The sequence below is a fragment of the Nilaparvata lugens genome, chromosome X, assembly GCF_014356525.2.
Source record: "Nilaparvata lugens isolate BPH chromosome X, ASM1435652v1, whole genome shotgun sequence".
Lineage (NCBI taxonomy): Eukaryota > Metazoa > Arthropoda > Insecta > Hemiptera > Delphacidae > Nilaparvata > Nilaparvata lugens.
The window spans coordinates 74,196,679-74,223,861 of record NC_052518.1 but is presented as its reverse complement, the minus strand read 5'-3'; the positions used below and the strand labels follow the sequence as shown (position 1 = coordinate 74,223,861).

The 27,183-nt window shown below is 34.1% G+C and overlaps 1 protein-coding gene across 4 annotated transcripts in view; it reads right to left on the bottom strand.

The window, feature by feature from the left end:
• The window catches only part of LOC111058326 (secreted frizzled-related protein 5), a 66,267-nt gene extending 40,471 nt beyond the window's left edge, over nucleotides 1-25,796 (bottom strand). Inside the window, exons 1-2 of one of the 4 annotated variants that reach the window (XM_022345840.2) lie at nucleotides 25,294-25,794; nucleotides 24,024-24,026 (exon numbers count right to left, since the gene is read on the bottom strand). In XM_022345840.2, the coding sequence (XP_022201532.1) occupies nucleotides 24,024-24,026; nucleotides 25,294-25,762 (472 nt within the window). In that variant the 5' untranslated portion in view covers nucleotides 25,763-25,794. Of the gene's footprint in view, nucleotides 1-24,023; nucleotides 24,027-25,293 lie in introns of all 4 variants that reach the window. The other 3 variants (XM_022345843.2, XM_022345841.2, XM_022345839.2) reach the window with 3 other exon arrangements.
• Nucleotides 25,797-27,183: the final 1,387 nt, after the last annotated feature.

Genomic DNA, 27,183 nt, shown 5'->3' with positions numbered 1-27,183 from the left:
GGTCACAGCAAAATAAGTTGCAAGCTAGACAGTTAGAAGCTCTAGTCTTGATGATTTACTTGACAGATAAGGATGCTGGATGCTAAGGATGCTAATTCGTCATAAGGATGTTGGATGCCGTTAAAATAGAGGAACAAAAACAGGAACTAGAGTCTGAAAGAACAAAGTGTAGTCAGTATAACAGTGTAGGCTAATATACTGTAGCCTACTTTGAAATTGAACTGTGAATTGCTACTATGAAAGTATATTGAATTTCAATTTAAATACACACAAAACTTTGTGTGAAATTTTGTGACGATTTTGAGGTTCCGCAGGGAAGCATTTTAGGTCCCATTTTGTACAATATCTATGTAAATTCTATTTCTATAGTAATCAGACGTGGAGAAGTATAAATATATGCTGACGATACAGCTCTGATTGTTGGACATGGGAATTTAAAAGTGGCTGAGCAATAAAATTAATACAGTAATGCTTCTCAAATCTGCACTTGTCCGTCTCTAACTTTAATGAATAATAGTAATAATATTTTATTCTCAACAAAAGTATAACAAAAACAATGTAATACAGTTGAAAAACGTCACAGATAAATAACATAATAACATAAAATATCAATCTTAAAATAAAACTCTAATAAAATTCAACAATTCATTAAATTTTCAAAATTCAGATAATAATTTTTTTCACTCTAACAAGAATTCGTCAACCTCATAGAAAGCCTTCTCACTGAGAAAAGAATATAGTTGTGTTTTGAATTGTTTTTCTTCAACAATACTTCTCAAATCAGCCGGAAGTTTCGCAAAAAACTTTTGTCCCCTATAAGTAGGTGTTTTCTCAAATACACTCAGCCTATGTCTCTCAACTGAAATGTTATTCCTTCCTCTAGTGTTATAGCCATGAATATCTGAGTTAACTTGGAATGAATTCAACCTATCCTTCAGATGTAATATTGATTTGAAAATGTACAATGATGGAACAGTTAAAATACTTAGGCTACTGAAAGACTCCCGACATGTCTGTGGAAATTTGAGCCCCTCCAGGTATCTTATTGCGGACTTTTGCAAAACAAAAATTCTTTGAATGTTTTGCTTCGAGGTACTCCCCCATAATTCAATGCCATAAGCAATGTGGGATTCAATCAGTGCATAGTAGACACTTTTTGCTGTTGTTTTAGGCACCCGTTTAACAATATTTCTAAATGCAAAAAGTGACCTAATCAATTTTAATGATATCTTGTTCACATGATCCCCCCAATTAAGCTTGGAACCCATCGACAAACCTAACATGTTCACAACAGTACAACTTTCAATGTTCGTTTCACCAAGTGTTATGGTGGGGTGAAAAGGACGATACTTATAATCAAAGCTGATGAAATGACTTTTGTTTGAATTTATAGTGAGGTCTGAATCATTAAAAAACTGCACAACCTCATTTGCCATGTTATTTGCCTCAATCTCCAAGTCTATGAGATCTGATCTCTTAAATAGCAAGGTACAATCATCGGCATAGAGAGTAATTTTATCAGTGACAGGAACATTGAATTGAATATCATTTATATATAATATGAAGAGTAATGGGCCTTAAATTGAGCCTTGTGGTACGCCTCGTGTCAATGGTAACTTGGCTGAGTTTACTAACCCATTAGGAGTAGATATACATGTGTACTGGAACCTGTTGCTCATGTATGATGCTATCAATCTATTCGCCACGCCTCTAATTCCGAGCTTTGATAACTTGCATAAAAGAATATCGATATTGACACTATTAAAGGCTCTTGACAGGTCCAATAGAAGCGCAGTTACATAATCACCAGCATCAATCCCTTTCAAAATTTTTTCACAAAATTTTTGGAACATTCTTTATGACTTTTCTTTTTCAATGATTCTTGTGCTGCAGAGTTTCCATTTGCTGGAGCTATGGATACAAAAAAGTGATTAAAACTTTCAGCTATGGACTTGCTACCTGTAATCAGTTTGTTATTATATTCAATTTCGGTGGGCATTGATCTTTTTTTGTTACTCCCTCTAAGTCTATTCACAATCTCCCAGCTAGACTTGGTTCTGTTGGCAGAGGAAAGTATATATTCACTGAAATGTTTTTTCTTTGCCTCTTCAACCTTATTGTTGTAATGCTCCTTTACTTTTTTAAGTAGTTGAATGTCTATGTCCACTCCTTCACTCACTCTCGTTTTTGCTATCTCTAGAAGAGATCTCATTATTTCTATCTCCTTAGTCATCCACTGACCTTTCAAACGTTTTCTCAGCCTATTATCATTTGATCTCTTGCTGACTGTTTTGACCGGACAATGTACCTTGAAATGATAGATCAGATTCCTATGAAAATTTATAAATTGTAGATCTGGATCGGATTGGTCATAGACCGCCCTCCAGCTCTCAACACTTAATGCCTGTCGCAAACATTCTATGTTCTGTTCATTACAATCATGCGCACCTGTTAAACTCTTTTTCTGCACCCTGAAATCTCCCTCATGAAATACCGAGAATACTTGATCTGTGTGATCAGATATAAATGTATGTAAAACACTAACCATATAGCCTTCTTCAGGAATATTTGTAACCACATTATCTATAGCTGTAGCACTATTTGCAGTTATTCTGGTTGGAATATGTACAGTATAAGATAAACCAAATTGATTTAAGGTATTTAATAAATCTCTTTTGATAGGAGAGTCGTTTAGAATATCAATATTATAATCACCCGCCAGTATTATATTGTATTCAATGGTTACAAGCAACTCATCCATCATCGACTTGAAATTTTCAAAAAATAAATTAAAATCACCATTTGGCGAACGGTAAACTCCTACAATAACAAAAATCCTATTTCTCAACCTGAACCTCATCCCACATGCCTCAATATTTCCCTTACTACAGCATTGCTCCACATCCAAAGCTCTCGAACGATCATTGACCTGTTCACTCACATAAATGGCCACACCACCTTTAATCATGTGATCTCTACAGTAATAAGTTGAGAGAAACATATTTTTCAAAACAATACAATCGATTTCATACTTTCTAAGACCATGCTCTGTTATTACCAATACATCTGGGTTTTCATCCTCAATTAAATCATTTAAAAAATGTATCTTGTTAGCAATACAATCTACATTTTGGTGAATTACTTTGAAACATGACTTTAGAGAGCCTACTGAAGCATCATCACAGTGATCAATGCGAGATTCATCTCCTCCTATACTTGGATTCATCTTTCTTTTCGTCGAATTTTGACAAGGAATAATAACTAAATTACTGAGGCCAACACCACGATTATGAGAAGCATTGTGTAACTGGAACCTTCTATCAGTGTGAGACTGACTCATTCTAATTGGTATTTTATAAGCAATATCTTTCACTAAATCTAGAGTCCTAAAAAACCACAACCTTCCAAAGAGTTCTGTCGTTGTAGTACCTCGACCCCGACACTTCGAAAACTATTGAGAATCTTATCAGCAATAATGTTCTTTCCAATGATGTTTAGATGTAGACACCATTGCGAGTATAAAAACGCCTACCTATGCCATACACATCAAATAATTCTACACTATCAAAGTGACTGACAAGCTGCTTCAGTTTTTCATTAGCCTGAGATATTGCTACATTAATAGATAAAAACACAGGGAGATCATATCTGCACGGTATATTTACAACAAAAACCCGAGTATGTTTCAGCTTTTCAAGTTGAGCTTCCATTCTTTCGAGGTAGCCTTCTCCAGAGCCGTTTGAAAAGTCATTCGTACCACCAATCAGAACCGTGAGATCACGCTGAGACATGGATCCGCATTCCTTATCACACTCCGAAATAACTGAGCTGAAACGTGCCTCAGACTTCAGAATACTAGTAACTCGAGCATCGGTCCTTTTTGAAATTAAATCGTTCAATCTCCTTCCTTGGCTGGCGGAAAATAATTTTATTACACCATCCGCATTTTGTCGTCTATTCAAATTACGCGCCGAGCTTAAGACAACTCTTTCACTGTCGCGAGGAATTGGAGAAGCAACTCTTTCCGAACTCTTATCAGAGTTCATATACTTGACATGGTTCGCAAATTGAGTTTTACGCTTTCGAGATGTTGGTGATTTACAGATCCGTAGCTTTACTGGTGGTCCGTGAACAGTCGTGGGTGAGTCTGATTCATCTACAGATAACAATGAAAATCTGTTGTACACTCCAATAGGACTACCAGTGTACTTATTCGATGCGACACATAAATTGTCATACATTGACCTCCATTTATCAGCTTCTTTCCTATGTGCTATTAACTCATTCCTTAAGGCATTATTGTCCGCCTCCATTGTTTCAATAGAGATTGACATGGCTCCAATTTTCTCACTTAAAAAATTATTCTCTTCTTTGAACTTGGCATTACTTTTATTTATACTCTGACAACTTTCGCATGGATAAACGCTTCGGTGTTTATACTTTTATCAACCAGAGTCACACTGGAAAGAGAATTTGTTGAATTTCGGTTATCCAATTCCATGGTAAGTCTCTGAATCTCTTCAACTAGGGCAGACTGACTCGTTGTAAGCTGTTTAATTCTCCCTAATAATTCATCTTTGGACTTTAGAATATCATCATCTGTCTGAGAACTGGAATCGAAACAGTCAGGCTTCTTCAAAGACCCCATGAAAGAGTCCAATGATGCTCTATTACACCTTGGTGGCTGCCTGACAGTTGAAACTGGATTTTTAATCGGAGTACACAAGAGATCTTTTGAAATAGTACCCGTTACCTTGGCATTACAATTAATTGATAGTAGCCTGAGATGGTGTCCACATAGACTACATTTCAAAAAACTTCAAGCGGCGCTTATTGAAAAAGTCTTTTATTTGCCTTAAAATATCACCCCTGACTGCTTGTATCTCTTGTATCTGATTTATAAGTCCTTCATGGAACCAATAATTAGATATGGCATTGAATCATGGAGAAGTGCAGCTAATTATCTTTTATCTAGAGTTGAACGAATACAATTGAGAACATTGAAATGTATAACTACAGAATTCTTGATGTTAATAATATTGATCCATACAACCCAGGTAGCTTACAAATATTCTATCATACCTTATCGCCCAAACATTTCTACCTCTCCAAAATTGTAATACTCCACAAAGACAATTTACACTATAGACTCCTTGCTCCTTCCTCACCCTACAATTTAAGATCTCCGTCAATATATGTAGTACCGTACCCAGATTCAATTCAATAATATTTATGGTAAAAGATCCCTCCACTATGTACTTCCCTACTTATTCAACATACTTCCTCCAAATATTCGTAACTACTGTAAGAAGGATGTAATGTTGTATCTCAATAGTAACAGCACAATCAATTTATAAAACTAATAATATTACAAACATACATGAAATTTAAGAATCGTCAAGTTGAAAAATTACAGCATTTGCTTACATTAATAGAATTTACCAAATTTTGCTGGCTGAAGTTTTAATAAATTAATGTTCTCTTATTGTCACTGCCGTCTGCATTAAATGTACTACTGTATTACTAGTGTGAAACAATTTTTCTTCTTTTGCCTTTTTTATTATTAATTCCTTTCCAATGAATTTTCGTTATTTCCCTTTTTTCTTAATAATTCTCTAGAAAAATATGATGTAATTTGTAATATTACATTTTTTCTCGATTAAAATTGAATCTTCAATTCGATATTCAAAATATTAATAAAACTTGATAGCAAATATCAGTGTAATCGATATACGGACTAAACTTTTCACAGGGAATTTATCATATATACTAGTGTTGAACATTCCACTGGATCACTGTAACAAAGTTATATTTCTGAATAAACAGATAATTCTAAACATTATAAAGGTTAATTAAATTTAAAATAACTTTAAAAATGAAGTTTTATTGAAAATAATAGATATATAATGTTTGTAGACTTGTGTTCTTTGCTAATTGGCAATTGATGATGACGTGTCTCGGCTTCACCGGGAAGACTTCTTGTTCTTGTCTCTCTCAAACTTTTCAATGGCTGGCTTATGTTAGGAGTGTTGGCTTCTGTTGAAATTTTCCTAAATAATTGAAATTGAAGATATGTTATTTGTGATCTAAATGTTTATGTAAAGTTTATTGATGTGATTGAGCATACATGAGATGTGGATTTAATTTTTTCTTTTCATGTTGTGCTGAATTTCTTGTTTAATGTTGAAAGCCATAAGCCTGTTTTGAAACCTGTAAATGATAGATAAGTATTCTTAATCTATAAGTTATATATTTTAATTTTGATTCTGAAGTAATCATTTCTGAGTTTTTGTGAAAGCTGTTGGAATCTGTTTTGATGAACAGAACAAACATATTAGTAACCTCGATCATGTTCAATCTATGTTTGATCCATGTATGATTATTTGTTCTGGTGTGAGCTGAAATCTTTGAATCATTTTTTAATAAATTATAATTCAATTTGCTCTGAACTGGAGTTCTTATTCATAAGCATTAGATCCATTCATGATATATCAAGATATTAGCTTATTAGCAACCGATGACTTTCCTTAGGTGATAGGTGAATGCTAACCAACCTATTAGGATAAATTGGTAGCACGTCAATTTTTATTATTTTCTTTTTGCACTTTGTATTTGTTTTCTTTTATCTTCTACTTGGAATCTTTGAAGTGTCATATTTATTTTTACTAAGTTAATTAAACTTTTGTAACCGGGCATCCGCCGAAAAACCTTCGGGTTTGACAGGTACCTCAATTGTTTTGAATTGTAAATAAAAATTTTGATTTTATTCAAATAATTTTGATATGATTTGAAGAGAGAAAAATATTAAAAATCCACTATATTTAATGGAGTGGATTCATTGATAACATTCCAAATGAAAAAGGAGAAAGTGATAAAGGTAGAATATTACTGAATATATTACCGAGATTCCCTTCATCTGCATGTATAAGTTTTATGCTTTTGCTATTCCCCAAGACGAATGCAAAATAGAGGGCCGAAATCGCAACCACTCATCAATTCATCTGTTAGATCAAAACATAACATCAACTATTATAAATTACAATCACAACCCCATGACTTAATTGAGGAAAAATTACTGTTTGGGATTAATTGTGAAGGATAAGAAAATTAATATCTATAAACATAGCCAAAGTAATTGAGTTAAATAGTTGTAAGTAGTGTTACGTGTTATCACCACGAAACGAATATGCAATTCTTTGAGATATGCAATTGGCATTTTATTCTAGAAAAACGCTTTGAAACTTGAAAAATATAAATTACTTATACAAATAAAACTGTCACAATTATATGATGGTACTGTACGATTCTAAACTAGACTAAACTGTCCTTTCAATGAAATGGCTTCCTTTTATATAAAATCTTAAAACCTAGATTTTCAATCACTTTTTGTTATTAGAAAAAACGACTAGCAGTCATATATTTTACAATAAATTAATTAATCACTCACTTTGACAACGAGACCTTTCGGCAGGTTCGCCATCTTCTTGGTTGTACTCATAGACAAGTATAGGATGGCAATTTTTAGTGTGCTGTTGGTGTCTATTGGATTAGTGTCTGTTAGTGCTGTTGGTATCTATTGGTGTCTATTGGTGTCTATTGGGTTTGTTGTGGCTGAGAAGGTAACCTGCCAAAAGATCTCGTTGTCAAAGTAGGTGATTAATTCATTTATTGTAAAATATCTGACTGTTGGCCTTTTTTTCCAATAGCAAAAAGTGATTTAATAATAAGCAGTTCGTGATGGAAAACAACATTGGAGGATTGTATTCTGCCAGAACACAAGGAAGGCAATAGAACACATGAATTTCAACAAAACATGTTTAAGTATGGGAATCACATATGCAAAAATAAAAATAAAAAACAAATCCATTCCAGCTCAAAAAACACAACAAAAAGCTCAAAAAATGCTCATAAAAAAAAACATCAAACACTTATACAAACAGAAAGACCAACTGAATGCAAAACTTCTGAAACTCCACCTCAAAATAACAAACACATATGGCAATTTTTACTTTGAAAATCAGAAAAAACATCTAATAACTGGATTCAACCGAAAATAGAAGAAATTAGGAAGAAACATGCTAAAAAAATTGATAACCTCAAAACAAAAACACAAACAATACAACCTAAACACAACTTTAGCCCCAGAACGATCAACCTGACAAATGTAACCTTCTCTGACTCTGAAATGAATCTCCTAAATGAAGGACTGAAGCACTACCTCAAATACAAAACCAACACAAAAACTGAAAAATACATAATTATTGACACAGAAATAGGACTACAACATACAAACTCTGAAAATCATGATGAACTAAGATATGAAGCCTGCCGAATTCTAAAAATAGGAAACAAAATAAAAACATCATCAAATCAATCAGAGAACAACACAGCTAAAAAAATTGAGAGAAAAAGCAGAGGAACACAACATCACATTCTTAAAGGCAGATAAGAGTAACAGCACAGTAATAATGAACAATTATGATTTATCCAAAAAACAATAAAATTCATCACAGAAAACAATATAATTGAACTTGAAAAAGATCCTACAGAGACATATCAAAAAACAGTAAAACAAACTATCAACAACTCAATCCACATGATCAACAAACACCAGAAAAGGTACCCAGAACAAATCCACCCTACTGCCCCAACTCTCCAAACATTACCCAAAATCCACAAACATGACACACCCATTTGCTCAATAGTAAATTATGAAGGAGCACCAGCTTACAAATTAGCAAAGCACATGGACAAAACAATAAGAGAGTTGATAGACATAGAAAACGCTTCATATTTGAAAAATAGCATTGATTTAATAGATAAAATAAAAGACAAGAAAATACCCAACAACTCCACCCTTGCATCCTTTGATGTAACAAACCTCTATACAAATATCCCCATCCAAACGACCATAGAAATAATCAAAAACACCCTCACTAACAAACAGATGCCCACTGAAAAAAACAATGAAATAATATCAATTCTAAAAACTATCAGCACTCAAAACTACTTCACTTTCAACAACAAATACTATACCCAACCTGACGGCCTCCCAATGGGCTCTCCAATATCAAGTGTCTTTGCTGAAATATAGGTACCCCCAACACATAGAACAAAACCAAATCTTGAAAAACAACACTCACAGCAAAAAAATAATATATTGATTCAGATATGTTGATGACATCATCCTTTCATTTAATGACAATAAAAGACAATGTGAACAACTCAGAACAAGAATTAACATAATCGATAAAAAACTCCAATTTACAGCTGAATATGAACATGAAAACACCCTCAATTTCCTAGATTTAAGTATCACAAAACACAACCAACAACACTCCTTCAACATATTCAGGAAGCCAACCATGACAGATACCCTTATTCACAACTCCTCAAATCATCCTGTTCAACATAAACACTCAGCTTTCCTATCTATGCTACACAGACTTCAAACCATCCCCCTCTCACCTGAACACTACAAAGCAGAACTCAATACCATAAAATATTTAGCACAACAGAACGGATACCAACACAACCTAATCGACAAGCTACTCCAAAAAATAAAAAATAAAAACAAGAGAAGGTCAAAACTGAAAAGTTCATAACACTGACATACATAAACAACAAATCCGACAGAATAGGAAATATGTTTAGAAAATCTGGGTATAAAGTGGCATTTGGAACAAAAAATAAAATCTACAATCAAATCAATAAAAGAGAGAAGATTCAAGACAACAAAAAACTCAAACTCCCAGGAGTATACAAGCTAAAATGCTCTGAATGTGATAAATTCGATATCAGACAGACTGGCCATTCTTTCAATCAAAGATACAAGGAACATATCCAGGGACTAAAAACAAAAACAGAATCTACATTTGCTGACCACCTAATTCAAGAAAATCACAAACACACAAACATAAATACTGATCTACAAATCATACACATAAAAAACAAAGGACCAGAATTGGACACAATAGAACAGTTTGAGATATACACCCAATTTAAAAGCAATAGACAATGTATATTAAACAAACAAACCAACTTCAAATCCCACATCCTCTTTGATTACCTTCTCAGCCACAACAAACCCAATAGACACCAATAGACACCAACAGCACCAACAGACACTAATCCAATAGACACCAACAGCACACTAAAAATTGCCATCCTATCCTTCTACTTGTTTATGAGTACAACCAAGAAGATGGCGAACCTACCGAAAGATCTCGTTGTCAAAGTGAGTGATTAATTCATTCATTGTAAAATATATGACTGCTAGTCGTTTTTTCCAATAGCAAAAAGTGATTTAATAATAAGCAGTTCGTGATGGAAAACAACATTGAAGAACTAGATCTTCAATTATTGACGTGTTAGGAATATTTGGAAAGTTCGATACAATTCCATTACATGTTGTATTTTACTTTTACAGCAACAGCTGTGGAATTATAAATCCAAACCTCACATGCTCGAGAAATTAATGCTTCTCGAGATATGCAGGATCTGCTGGATTGGTGTGTGTCTATGACCACTGGAGAGTTGCAGAGGAGGATTCAAAAAGTGTCAAAAGCTGCGTACAAACTTGAGCGCCACGAATACGCGCATTCGTCTTTCCATCAGCTAATCATATCTGTATGAGACAGTAAGGTACGGATATAATAAGCGTAGCATCAACTGATGAAAAGTGAAATGCGTGTGTTCACGGCGCTCAAGTCTGTACGCAGCTTTTGACACTTTTTGACTCCTCCTCTGCAACTCTCCAGAGGTCATAGACACACACCCCAATCCAGCAGATCCTGCATATCCGCTCCAGGACTCCAGTGACTAGGCACTGATCTCAATCCAACAGATCTAAGACATCTGCTCCAGAATTCCAGGGATCTGATCTCAATCCAACAGATCAAGTCATTCACTGGTGAATGCTGCTCCACAAACATTACACTATTTCTGCATGCATGGAGTTCTCCTTTCTGGGTTTCAAGTCATTCCGCGATTACCTCAAAAACAGCTTCAACGATTTTGATCAAATTTATACCTAAAGCAGTCATTGATAAGCTCTATCAACTACCACAAGTCCCATATCTGTAAAAGTTTCAGGAGCTCCACCCCATCTGTGCAAAGTTTGATTTTAGATTTCCAATTATCAGGCTTCAGATAGCATACAATTTAAATGGAAAATTTCAAGTGGAAGTGATAGAGCACAAGAATCTGAGAATGTTCAGTAAAATTTTTACCTAAAATTGAAAATGAATTCGAAATTCGAGAAAATGTGATAATTCAAATGAAAACTTAATGAGAGAGGCAGCTGTTGATTCTAATCGCCTCGTGTGTCTCCAGCGTTATTGTCCTGTCACATGATAAGGCTCAGATCTTCGAATAGTAGACTTGAGATGCGCGTGAACACTTCAGATGCGTCAGATGATCAATTTTCAAATTAATACGGTACATCATGTGATAGATTACAATGCGTATCACTCGTATTTTCATAAAGGCAAGGAAATGTGTGAGTGCACCACACCAGATTTTTTCATTATTTTACGCATCTTCCTACGATTATTGCAGCCGTTATAGTGTTGAGTGTAAAATCTTCAGTTTAACAACAATAAATCAATTGACAGGGAAATCTGAAGGGAAAATTTGGAAAACAATATTTGACTTCGCAGCTTTGTTTGGACTAGTTAAAAGATAAACAAATCAAAAGTCGTCTTCCCTACCCCTTGTGCTTAAGGGATGAGGATGGTTTAAAAGTTGCGTTTTTTCATTTCTGGCTTACACGCATGTATCTCGAAAACAATGCATTTCAGCCACTTGACTAACTGAACCAAAAATACAGCTGGATAAATTTCCTGTAAGTATTGTTCATTAGAGTTGTGTGAAGTCTCCTTTAGTTTTCGAGATATTCACATATTGCATATTGTTCGAGATATGTGCACAAAACCAAAATATGATACTTTCAAACCACCCCCATCCCCTTAGCACAGTGGGTAGAATGAGGAATTTTGATATGTTTACCCCCTTACTATCCATAAATAAGCTGCGGAGTCAAAAATTGTCTTCCAAACTTTTCCCCTCTATAATCTTTCGTTGACAGGACTAAAGTGAGAGAGTGACATTTTCGTTTCATCATGAATAAGTTAACAAGCAGTCGATTTTTTATAAACGTGAGAGAATAAATGAAATGAGTGAGTTTGTATCAAATTCCATCACTAGAAGCTGAATTCCTGAATAATTTTTTATTCGTTTTTAATACAGATTGTTCTCATATGTGGATGAATTACAGGCTCATAATTATTCTTCACTTTTTTATCTAGAATCTGTCAATTGTTCAATGATTTCTATTTTTGAACATAAATATCAATTGTAATTTTTTTCCATCATGGGTTTGTAGATTTTAAGAAGGTACTTATTTGCTCCTCTTTTTATAAATGTGGAGGAATTGATGAATAAGGTGCTATATTATGGTGTCATCAATCTTGACAAAATTGATCTGAAATATTTGTGGGCTCTAATCCGGCTGATGTCTAGATCTCGTCATTACTCATGATCCAGCAAAAACGCAATATATTGTATAAATTGAACGAGTGACGAGTTCTAACTTTTGACTCAAGGCCAAAGTCGTTGTCCATCGGTGTGCATGTTTGTTTGTCTGTATGTTCTACAATAACTTTTAAACGATTTGAGCAATCATCTTTTGCTCAAATCAAATGTTGAATACATATTATTCCAATCTTTTTACAGATCAAGTTCCTTGTATAACTAAATTAAGTACACCTTCGTCCTTTTTCTGGATATAACTACTGTAAATAACATCGAAAGTGCTCAAGAAAAAAAATTGTCGTAATTTATCATTTAGTCAGAAATTTCTACAAAAATTTAGCCATTCATTTATAACAGCTGATGCTATTTGGGAGCTATCACACAGACTGTTCTTTATGCGCCGACACATCATTGCAGCTGATTGATAAACAACATATTTTACAACTTTACATCAACTTGTTTCTGTTATAATGTCTGTCTGCCTATTGTCTGCTTTCTATAGAGGCCAGCTGATACCGGTATATATTATGTAATATTAACTGTTCATTCTTGTTCAAAATAATTAATTAAATCTACGTTAGGGAAATACAATTATTTTTCAACGATTAATAATAGATTTTCATTATTGAAATTGGATATTCTGTTGATTAATTATATTTCTTCATTGTTAGGAAACGATCTGGCAAAGTTGCATAGCTAGAAAAGGATAGCGCTATCTGCTTTGACGAATGATAGGCAAGGATAGCAACACCAATGTTGATCAAATAAATTCATTATAACGATGGCATTGATACATGGATCCTCTAGTAAATTGATACCTATTTTTTATATTATCGTCCATATCTTGGATCATGATATATTTAAATGTGAATATCTTTGAAACGGTTTGACATATCGATGTTTGGCTTTCGCCATTCACTTTCTCATCCAAATACTGTATTGAAATAATCTATCACATAACCACCTCCTTGATTAAAATGATGAAGTTTGATTCATGACGGATACAAAATGGTGGAAAAAACTTTAAAAGCGACAGAAAAGCATTTTACTCAATTCGAATAAGATCCTCATGAAACAAACTGTCAAATCATCCTTGTGAAAGAAATATTAAGCTGTTTCCTTTATTTTCACCAACTCTGTATAATTTGCGGATTTCAAAGATCAATACAAACGACAGTAACTTCGTTATCATATGAGGTGCGCTGAGAGCAGGCGAAGAGGAAGAGGCATAAGTTGTGTTTGTGATCGGAGGCAGGCGGAGAGGCATAACTTGTGTTTGTGATCGCTCCCTTATCTCAATCGTTTATCTGTCATCTGAAAACTTCATGGTAGAACTTTCTATTTTTAAATTACTGTTAAAACTCTAACAGATAGGAATGCTCTGTTGAAAGTGTTAATATTCAACTAAAATCTGAACTTTACTGTCCTCAACGCAAGAGTATACATTCCCGTGGGGATGTTTCACAGAGACAAGTTCTCACAGAGACAAGTAGTGTTTTTGAACGATATTAGTGTCACAGAGACAAGTTTCACAGGAGCAAGTATTTCTATAAATGGCAGTCTCACAGGAACAAGTTCCCACAGAGACAAGCAGTTTCATAGAGACAAGGTCCCCGTCCAAAGTAGTAGCGCTATAAATGGCAGTCTCACAGAAGCAAGTTCCCACTGGAACAAGGTGTTTCACAGAAGCAAGGTCAGTGTCATAGAGACAAGGTAGCGAATGTAGGAAGAAGTTAGGCGTGTTGCCTACATCTGAACTTGAAGGCACTCCATTATTTGTTCTAGTAAATTGAATGTCTGCTGTTTTTTAATCATGCAGGTATATGATTATGATTGAAGGTTTATCATATAAGATAGGGATGGGTTGGTAACCTATTAGAATTGGATAGAAGATAACTTGAATAAATAAATAAATAAATAAATAAATTGAGTTCTATGCAAATGTAATATATTTCTACCAAACTCCAAGATAACTATTCCAATATATCTAATACGTATATATATACCTTCAACCCGAAAGAATAATCAATATGAATATGAAATGGAATATATAAAAGCCAAATAGCCAACCACTGACCTATTCATCACCGCTTCTTAAAAACCACATGGCCAAAATGGTTTTTCATTATAATTCCTTCTTTCGTAATAAATTGTTTATGCTTTTGTACTCCTGAGCGAAGCTCGGTCCCCGATATTATGAGCTAATCGTCTCTTCTTTTTCCGAGCTGCGGTCTCGAATTGTAAATTCAAATTGATATAATATTAACTTCAGACAGTCACAGAGTAAAGCTGCGTCAACACCAATAGATTCTATAGATTCTATTAGATTGAACATAACTTATCATACACATGATGAACATATGTGTTTTTCATGTGCCGTTCAATCTATAATAATCTGTGAGGATTAAGTTATTAACATTTTGTTAATAACTTTGGTGTAAACGCAGCTTTAGATGCCAAGATTTATCATGGCGTTCCGAGTTACGAATGATAATGTCAATGAAAAACTTCATTTTCCTCATGAAATCTTTCCCATAAAAAATTTAACAGATTGTTGTTCTACAAGCGTCTCTACATGTTACAAAATGAAAATCCCAGTGAAAAACAAAAAGTGCCACTTGATAATTCCCAAATCATCTTTTTAATCGTAGCTCTGATTCAACTGAGCAACAACTTTCTGAACTTACTGAGTTAATAAAGTGACATTTAAAATTATCAATGGGACTTGGGATTCCATCAATTCAGAATAAGTATTATACCGGTATTCATTTTTACAGGATTGAAGTAGTGCAACATTTAGATTAGCACACCAATAGATTTTATTTGTAGCAGAGTGAGTTCATTACTTTCATATCAAAGTTCTACTTTTTCCATTATGATATAGTATATTGACGACTACTGCAAAACAATGTCTGGTAGCCCTGGTAATGTAATGTAATGTAATGTAATGTAATGTAATGTATGGTTGATTGGAAGTCTCCAACCAGCCTGATATCAGATTTCTTAGTGGGGCCATTGGCAAACATTTTAAAAAAGCCCTGATATTATTACAATGACTTTATTCCTAGTAGATAACATTTCTAGTAGATGGCTGAATATTCTCGTTACCACATTGCAAATCGTTCAGTGAGGTCTACTGTTATCTGGACTACTAGAATATTGTAACTCCTAATGTCAGATTGAGTAAGAGCTTGAAATTTATTCCTTTCTAGTGTACTCCATGTTCAATAATCTGCCTTTATCTTATATTAGAAGAAACTTGCCTCTGAATAAATTAAAAAACGCACTAAATGTAATTCTGAATGAAAATGCTTATTGTTCCGTAAATTAATTTTCAAATTGTTGAAAATGTTATATTCAGTGCTGTGAGTTTATAAATAGTTTATGTCTTTTTTCAATGTATGACTTGAAAATTTAATAATTCAATTGTACTGGGTGATGATAATTATGACTTGATAAGACTGATTTGATGAATGATTACACTATTCATAAGATGACTACTAAGATGTTATGAATTGAATTGCTCATTTATTGTATAACAGACTATAAGCTAAATTCTTTAGACAAGGCCTATTCGCCTAATCTACATCCAAATTGTTTGTATTTATCGGTCAATATATTTCTTATTCCTAGACGCCAGCTAAGAAAGGGGTTTCAATTTTCGTAGAATAAGCACGTAATTCAAAACTGTATTTTTTTCAAAAAATGTTGTGATTTCAAATTCAAATTTCGTTTATCACACACATAGGCTATACGAGAATTAAGAATTAATGAGAAAGTGTCCCGGAATAAGGTTTATGATTTTTGTTCTTCTGTATTTATACTAAGTGACATATTTATCAGTGATGGCTCTTAAACTGTAGGTTTATTATTAAATAACGAGTTTGGAGCACCAGAAAAATGGGATTATATTTTATTATAATAAATATTCAAAATTACGTTTCCAACCCACAATTATTGTCTTATTGTCATGTCCTTAAAGTTACTGAAAACCATATCGGTTGGGACTAATCAAGGTTTATTTAGGGTGGTTTTAATTATTAGTTTATGTGTTACAAATAGTTCACCTAGATTTAGATGGCAATTGAAACATTATTGATCTAACTAAAGCATGATATTAGTGTCAAAGACAGAAATCTGCGTTTTAATTCATTATCATGTGAGAGAGAGAGAGAGAGAGAGAGAGAGAGAGAGAGAGAGAGAGAGTGAGTGAGCCCGAAGGAAAGGGTATGTGTAAGAGAGTGATGTGGTTGAGTGGGAGTGACAGAGTTCGATATATTATATGCTATATGGTGGGTGAGGAATAATAGTGTGTCCCTTACGCTACACTCACAGATATATATATATAGAGTACATAAACCATATCCATAGATTTTGGAAGCGGCATGCTATCTTTTCAATCTTTTGAAACAGCATTTATTGTCTAAGGGTGGTGAAAGAAGTTTTCTGCATTCCATAACAACAATCTGCAGACTGACGTCTCGGGTATTAGAACCAAAAGGCCTTGCTTTTTAGAACTATAAATACTCATTCAGTATTACAATGCCTTGCTTCCATGAAACAAAGCAAATGTTTCCAAAAGCTATGTCTATATGTCTATATATATATATAGCCTTCTTTGTTTAAAAGTGATAGATTATTTTGATAATTTTGTTTAATTATAGAGAAAAGACAATATTGAACAACAAGGTACAATGGATTAATGTTATAAGCCTCCATAAGTGTAGGGGAATGTCAGCTAGCCTTCAACTAGCTTCAAGCTTGCTTAACCCAACTGTCCAGTTGGAAGTGCATTTGGTAGTGCTTATTTTGGGACTGCATTTGGTAAGTGCATTACATAATGTTGTTTCATGTTTCAAATTCATGAACCAGTTACATGCATAGATAGATAGATAGATTGAATAGCATTCACTGCTCACCTAAATCAGGGGGATCTGGAACTTAACAAAAAATCTAAATGGTCGAACAAAAAATACACAGCCCACAGTAACAAATACACAACACACAGGGAAAGAAAACATTATACCATTCATGTGAAGTAATGTTGAATATACTATTCCTTTGAGTAAAAAGCACTTTTAGAGAAATCTATCTTTAAAACTTTCGATGAGATCTAAAGCTGCGTTCATTCATACTCTTCATGAAATCAGGTAAAATATTATAATTATAATTGGATGCCAGAGCTTCTGTTGCATATTTTTCCATTTTCATCGAAAAAACATACTGGCGTCTGCCGAACGTAACTTTATCACAATGCAGCACCTTGCATTTTCCTTTGATGTCTCTCAATAGAATTTGTTGAACTATTCAGTTGGAAAAATAACTAGTAGTTCTGTGAACAGTAGACCTCGCGCAGTTGAAAACCACAGCCTCCATCAGGGTGAATTATGTGCTGTTATGACGTGTCGGCGAAATATCGATGTCTAAGCCACTGATGGCTGTTTGAAATGTATCGTCAATGATTATTAATATTAAGTATAATTATTATAATTAGAATGATAATAGTTTGTTGTAAAAAACTTCTATCATACCGAGTTGAAATACCTACTTACCGAGTTGAAAGCAGAGAAAAGTCGGGAGAAAATAACAAGCTAACTACTTTAAGTTATCAATATTGAATGCCTCATCGATTGCAATAGTTCACACGACAGCTGATTTTTACCAAATAACATTGGGATATTAATTGCATGCGTCATTTCATGCAATTAATAGTCCACTCGACAGCTGATTTATGATGAATAATTCTATAGTCTGATTTTTACGGTAATACTGGCGTTTGAAAGAGACTCTTTTTCCTTTCGTTTCATCCTTGAAATGCAAAATTTCAAAAAACCTTGTATATATATAAGTTACGTTGACGCGCAATTTAAAGAGTAACATACCTGTTAAATTTCATTGAAATCTAATGCCGCGTTTCGCCGTAAATGCGGAACATAAAAATATTTGGACATAAAGAGAAATGCAAAACCGTCGACTTAAGTCTTAGACCTCACTTCGCTCGGTGAATGAAACTTTGGATATCTGAGTTCTTTTTCAAGTACTATGCTATTCTACTTGTTCTACTGAGCCAGTACAATTTTGATTTTTTTTCATAGTACATGGCACTATTGAAATTAACTGTTCTATTGATTTATTCTAACTTTGTCTACAGAATTGTGAAACTGCATATGAGGAGTACTGTATGTTTAATTTGTTTGTTATCCACGTCTGCATCTATTTTCAGTTTGAAGAACTGGATATCAATCTTGATTATTCAAATTTTTTATTGTTCAACATACACACACATTATTTACATACATATAAAAACAAAATGATACATAATTTTTTTAGAACAATAATGCTCAAGGTAAAAACCTGTGAGGGGAGAAAAATCTAAATTTTCACATTAAAACGTCACTCGAGAATAATTATATCACCCGGCCTCACAACAGAGAGTCTTAAGAGTCCTTGACTTAGAATAGTTAATCTCACAGTTGTACAGTCAGTGTGAGTGAGATTTTCTGCACACATCATGCGTGAATACGCCGGATGGATCGACTCGTATAATTTGAGGATAGTGATAATGATGAGGAAACATGATTCTGTTAAAAGGAATAGTCTCCATCTCCATTATGTTCTTAGGGATTTGCTTGTGATCATGTTTCTATCATTTTATCAATTCGAAGATCAGCCTTCAAAAATTTAGTTGCTACACGTTTCAACTTAGCAAAAGGACAGAGGGAATTAGTATTATTATTCTCTAGAGCCCTGGAAATATCTCTGTTATTGTTCTTGGTACCTTTTACAAAAGAGACTCCATAATACAAAAACAAATCAGTCCTTGCCGGACAAAGCTAGAGGAAGAAGAAAAAGAAGAAGAAGAAGAAGAAGAGAAGAAGAAGAAGAAGAAGAAGAAGAAGATGACAGGAGGAGAAGAAGAACAAGCGAGAAGAAGAAGAAGATAATAGAAAAAGGAGACAGAAGAATAAGGAAGAAGAGGAAGAAGATGAACAATAATAATAAGAAAAAATATAGATAGGAGAAGATTATAACCGTTGAGTACACTATTTTATCTATAACCACTCTTTTGACGAATTGAAAACTTATAAATTACTGGTGGTACTCCCATACAGTAACAGTCAGGGGTGTATTCAAATACCGTTGGATAACATCTTTCCAATATTGTTCCATTCATCTAGAAGTATATAATCTGTTCTTTCTTACATTGATATCACTTATGTATAAGTTACTGCAGAATCAAAATTATTTTATATTGACTGAACAATTAAAAGTCACATTGAAATAGTTATTTTGGAGTTTGGTAGAAATAATACATTTACATGGAACACAATTTATTCATTAAAGGCAATCTACATAATTCTAATAGGTTCTGATAACACATAATGATAAAATAGGTGTTCAATGAATTAATGAAGCCTAACAACTTGAAATATATTTCAAATTATTTAAGATTAAATTGATTCTACATCGGCGCAAGTCAGCTTTACATTTGTACATGTATCATTGTATTGAATTATTAAATATTTGATGATTTTGGTAAAACGACATTTTAATCCTGGACTTGTAGTTCTATGAACAGTAGACCTCGCGCAGTTATAAAACACAGCCTCGTCTCATACTGTCCATAATCCATAAGAGTAAATCCTGTTTGTATGTTGTGTCGGCAAGATTTCGGTGTGAAAACGGCTAATGGCTGTTGGGGTTAGTGTATCAAAAATATGCTAGAGTAAATCCTGTTTGTATGTTGTGTCGGCAAGATTTCGGTGTGAAAATGGCTAATGGCTGTTGGGGTTAGTGTATCAAAAATATGCTAACATCAAAATCTAATCTCCTTCAACTCACTGGCAACAGGTCAGACCGAGTTGAAAGCAGATAAAGGTCGAGAGAAAATACTATGTTTTCTTTCCGTTATTAATTGCATGCGTCATTGCATGCAATGAATAGTCAACACGACAGCTGATTTTTTACTAAGTTACATTGATATATTAATTGCATGCGTTATTGCATGCAATTAAAAATCCACTCAACAGCTGAATTATTATGGATGATTCTATTCTGATTTTTACTGTAATATTGGCGTTCGAAGGAGACTTTACCTATTGTATTAATCTTAAAGTGCAAAATTTTCAAAAAACCTTGTATATACGTCGAGGCACAATTTAAAAAGAAATATACCTGTCAAATTTCATGGTAATCTATTGCTGCGTTTCGCCGTAATTGAATTGCGGAACATATAAACATAAAGAGAAATGTAAAGCCGTCGACTTGAATCTTAGAACTCATTTCGCTCGGTCAATAAATCGAAATTTTAAGAAACCACAAATATCCTGGATGAAAAGGGGAATCAATTGTTATGTATAGATTTGAATCTGAATGTCTAGGATCCACTAAACAGTCTACTAAATTCATCATTTTTTCTCCACAGGAGAAACATTTAAAGCTGGCATCAAATGATGTCACCACATTATTAACATATGTAAATTAAATATTTATATATGTATGTCACGTGGATTGAAGGAGCGTTGTTTGTGACGTTGTTTGTTGATTGAAGGAAGATTCTATTTTACTATTTAAATAAATCATAATGTAATTTACTTATCCACTTCGAGATTTACATAGTGATAATAAGTAGGAAATGAAATGTATAGCAAACACTTCAGTTGCTATGTAGGCCTACTGTATTGTATTCTGTAGTGTCTTATTTTTTACTAAAGTGATGAAGTATCAGAAAATACTATCATTCAGCATTGTTATGTATTATTTTCAATGTCATTTTTTTCTCTTTCTTTTCAATAATTTGAAATTTGTTATTATTTTAAATAAGAAGATAACTTAACTATTGTTTGTTTTTAATCATATTATTTGTATTTATTTTTTCGTATTGTTATAATACTTGATAGAGAGTTGAGTGTAAGAGAGGGTCGACTGCGCCCTAACTTCGCTTTCTAAGGAAAATAAAGGCAGTCATTCTATTCTATTCATGTCACCATAATATATATTAAAAAACAGATGTCATCCAATTTATTAGAGCAAATGGAATGCCTTCATCTTCATGTGTAGGCAACACACCACACCAACCTTGTTCCTGTGAGACTGACCTTGTCTCTGTGACACTACACTTGTTCGAATGGGACTCTACCCCTCTTCTTGTTCCACTGACACTACTTGTTCCAGTGAAACAGACCTTGTCTCTGTGAGACTCACCTTGTCTCTGTGAGACTCACCTTGTCTCTGTGAGACTCACCTTGTCTCTGTGGGAACTTGTTCCTGTGAGACTGCCATTTATAAAACTACTTGTTCCTATGAAACTTGTCTCTGTGACACTAATATCGTCAAGTGACAGTGCAAAACACGGTATCTCAGTGGTACTCACGGAGGCAGCAGTCTAACTCAATATTTCACTAAGCAAGTTATAGTTGATTCTATTAGCTTCTGATACCTGTATCTTTTGTTCACCTTCACCAACCGGTAATGCAGCCGCTATGGGGATCCGTGATAAAGTTTTCAATCACGGCAACTTTGCTAATGGTAAGGTGGGTGGAGCGATATGGAAGATGGTTAATGCGGGTTGCTGACCCTAGTGTTTATTTCTATAAGCTACTCTACACCATGAATAGTATCATTCAAGGAGACATCTACCGTACATTAAAATTGCCAATACAAACAAAATTTTTAGCTTTTACTGTAACAAAAGCAGAAATGAAAATATAAAAGATCGACGATCACCAGAATGCAACCTATATATACCCAGAAGTGTAAAGTTAAAATTGAGATACACGCAGTTTGGCATTAACGTATCACAACTCGCAATAATGCATTTCTGCAAGACAACAGTTTATTCAAAATTCATGCACGTAGCGAACAATTCCACTAGCTCTTGATAACTTAGCTCTTGATAGAGGATCAAACGATGAAAAACTTTCATACTGATCGATTTGGTAAAACATAACATCACTTTCATTTTTCAACCATGCCTCACTTAGCATAATATTATATGAGGCTTTTTGTTCGACATTGAGATACAAAAAAACTGCATCAAAATTTTAATTACGAATATTTTGATGTATAAGGCCACAGCGAAATAGCCGATAGAAGGTGGAGCTGATCATAGTGATTGCAACAACAATGAGGGATATGAATGATTAAATACTAGAAAAAAAGCACAAATGAGAAAAAAAAGTTTGCAGTTCATGAGGGAGAATGCAATCTACATTAGTATATATCAACCGAATAAATTATTGGATACTTCTTGTGTAGTTGTGAAGTTAATATTGTGGTAATTATTCATATTGAATGAAAAAGACTAAGAAATTGTCTTTACACTTAAGTAAATTTTGTTATCATGGCGAGTCTGTTGCTTAAGCCGCCATTTTGTGACACCGTTGAGTGGGAGGAGACTGTCTAGCTGGGCCAATGGCAGGCATTCATGCCCTCGACCTATAGCAGTACTCGCCTACTAGTATAAATTCTGCTGCTCTTGTATTTAGTTTTAGTTTATCAGAGATTGACAATGGTGTAATAACCGAAACCAGTCTTTTCTAAGTATCAATAGATCTGTGTTTTTTTTTTAAATTCTTAGTCTTTTTCATTCAATAATTATTATTGGATAAATGAAGATAATTATCTGTGGAATGGAAATTGAATATAATATGAGAATTGGACACTTTGCTATTTTTCAAGTTATTCACTACTAAATGTTTGATAGTAAAAACTAAAATGAAAAAGTTTTACCAATTCCTCGATAGGCATATCATGAAGATAAAAAAACAAGCCATTTATAATGGAAAACAAGTCCTTCATGGAGTGATCAAGTCCTCCTTGCAACGAATCAAAATAGCCGACTGGGCAGCATCCTTGTGAACGATTTTTTTTTCACTTGACCATACAAATTTATAGTTCTTTTGGAACGCGACGCCCCCAACTTGCTTGAGCCGCTCCAGGATATGCGCTGGAAAATTTTGGTGAGTGAACACCCTGCCATCCGGGAAGTGAGTATCAATAAACTTTGTTGAGATACCGTGTTTCGCACTGTCACTCAACGATATCTTTTTGAAACCTGTCATCCAGTATTCTTTATCTTGCCTACGGATAAATTTTACTACGATAGTTTAATATTTGTATTGTTTTTTGTTGGTACAGTTTTACTACATATTAAGATTATTAATACATGTTATAATCATTATAGATGTTATAATCCTCAGTATTCTTTATCTTGCCTACGGATAAATTTTACTACGATTGTTTAATATTTGTCTTGTTTTTTTGTAGGTAGGCTACTGTAGTCTATGTGCCATGCTAATGTTAATTATAGTTGAAACTTTATTAAAAATCTCCAAAACAGACTGATTACTTTTTTCCGAGATTCCTGTTAAGATCGAATTATACCTACAAGTATACTCTTGCATTGAGAACAGTTCAGATTTTAGTTAAATATTAACACTTTTCAAAGAATATTCTCATCCTTTAGAGATTCAACACTAATTTTCAACCTTCTAGTCGTGACCCTGGGTCCCAGGGACCTCAATGTTGTCTCCTCCAAACTCTATACCAAACCTTTTCCAGCAACCACCCACTTCCATTTATAAGCAGCCTGTAAACCTAAAAGAAATGTAAAGCTAAAACCGATCCCCCACCTCTGATGAAACCCCAACTCCACCTTGTACCCTGCAAGCACCCCCGCTCTGAAACTTGCCCTATCACTGATCCCTCTATTTCCTTCACTAGTCCAATCACCAACTAAACTTTTCAAATCCATCAATCCAGTAATATTGCATCACCAAAAATTGCATCTACACCTTCCCTGCAACTTCTGTTCTGCCTCTTACAAGAAACCAAAACTGTCTTAAACCTCCGAATTATTAATCACAAAGAGCTTCCTTTAAAAATAATACTTCCCTACCCATGGCTCTGAGCACAACAAGGACTTTGACCAATGCTTCAAAGTCAAGGTTCTTAACACCCTCCCTCCCACAACCCTCTCCAAATATGTCAAAACGAAAGAATTGGCTTTTATTTGGGTAATTTTTTCCACAAAAAATCTATGTAGAAACCACAAAATATTATGTTTCTTTTGTATATAATGCGATAGTTCCACTAAATCTATATCAATATTGTTGAATTCATCAAGTATATAGGCTACCGTATTTTTGTTCACAGTATTTGTTCTAGTATTCATACAGAAAGCACACAGTAGGAACAGTCAAACTGAATGATGGCTATCGAATACGGTACTGACAATAATAGAAAAAACACAGTTTTATTTTTGTCTCATCCACTTAATAGACTTGTATACACAGAACTGCTAGCAGTTTCGCGTTCAAACAACACATATTCAGCTGTAGTGTTTCAACAAGTACAGTAACTGCAGTCTTGTTTATAAGTCTATTAAATGTGGATGTGACAAAAATAAAACAGTGTTTTTTCAATTACGGAAAAATCCCACAATATCAATTCTCATTCAACAAATTGAAATTTTCAAGGATTTGTTCACAGGAATGTTATAAGTAAATGAGTAGTCATATTTTAATAGAAAGTGAGTACAGTATCTATATGCTAACTATCAAATATACATGGCTGTTGTACGGTATCTATGATATATTAAAATATTTTTTATCAGTATTAGTAAATGAATGATAAATAATTAGTTGTATTAATGGTAACTGGTTTTAGGCTACCTATATGAATTGATGTTATTGATGAATAGTTGGTGTAGTATTAGTGTGCTCTGGAATGAACCAACAGCTGAGAATGGTGACATACCTTTGCGTTGACGTGGTACCGGTGCCGGTGCAATACACATGTCGTTGTCCAGAGGAAAGTTATTACAGGCGAAAATTGCAGGCCAGGGATAGCCATAGGCAAGCATACGAGACTCACAGCCAGCGCGTACAGCCAGACAAAGACTGCGACAAGGCTGAATCACATGCTGGCTGGCCTGAGACTCATTGGCGGCCAAATCCAAGCAGACAGGAGCCAGCAACGAGCAGAGAAAGCGCTGCGTGTCAGCTGCACAGTGTAGCTGCAGCAGCGGCAGCCAAACTGACGATTCGGACTCAGCTTCAGCCACACTTTCCTGCATAAGTAAATTCGGAACACGCATCTGCTTGTATCCCACACCTCTGCACAAAACCATGCTAGACGGTATGTCCACACATTTGGCCGATAATGCTGCCACCGTTGTAAGTAGATGCTGTACTATGAACAGTAACAGCGGCCAACTTGCACCCATCTCACTCACAACTCTGGTCACACTGCACTAGTGCTATCTTTCGCTCGACGCTTCCCCCACCACACACCACCCACCCATCAATCACACCATCATAGGAGGGGGATATCAGTCACCAGCTATTATTATCACCACTTACAATTTATTTAATTGATATGCCATTTGAAATAGTTACTTCTCAGTAGGTCCACACTCTGATACATATACACTAAACTGAATTCCAATACGACCATTTATGATATTACATACTGTAATCATATTGATAACTGATCTGATTGATATTGATTAGTTTAACTAATGACTAATAATTATTATTGAATGATGATTCACCGTAGTATAGGTCTACACATGATGCAACTCTTCTACTACTATTTTTATTAATACACAAACTGATTGATAGACTACCTATATCGTTTTAATATTGATGTAACCGCCAGAAGGGCGTATAAAGATCTCCAATGGGATTTATTGAAAACGAAGTTTTGCTTTCTATCCAACTTTTTAATTCCATTGAGTGAATTAATCTACTCGGAATTTTAACAACACATACACTGTAACATTTCATAAAAATTTTATAACTGCAGAAAACTACAGATAAGATTTTGCTAACTGATCTAGAATTCTAACTGTTTAAGAAGGTAGCGTTAATTTTACTCATTTCAATATTACAGTAATGAATAATTGGATAATCGGTCAATTTGGGGATCAAAACATGAGCTGGGAAATATAATGGAATTTACGATTATTAACCCTTTTCGGTTAGAAACACTATACTGATATCCTCACTTAACAATTTTGCACAAGTTCACTTCAAATTAATCTAAGAACTCTTCATAAAATTACGCAAACCAAAATTTTACAAATTTTGTACAGCAATTAGTTTTTGTTATTGAATTTGGGCTCTCGAGGCTCGATCTAACCACTGAATTTTCAATATGATTCCGACCGCGGCTTGAGACTGTCCATTCCACGCAAACTATGTTCCCTCTCTACCCGAGACGACTGATCCACGTGGAGTCAGAGCATGATTCCATGGGAAAACGAAAATTCAAGTTTGAAATATTCCTAAATAACGTAGTGTTTCCATCGCTAACAGAAATATGCTACAGTTCCATGAGAATACCTCAACCCTGAATGAAATTGGAAACTGACTGGAAACTAATTTATTAATCAATCACGAGGATAACACAACATAATAATTTATTCCATTTGTATAATATCCGCATTACATTGAACATATTTTTATAACAACACGAAAGTGGCGTATGAAAATAATAGATCTGCATACAGCATCTGTACTTGGGAAGATCTGATAATGAAGAATGGTATTAGTTATTCATACAGTAATCATATTGATAACCAATCCGATTACTAGGCTATTGATCAATACTTTCTTTTATAATCAATAATAATTTATTATTGAC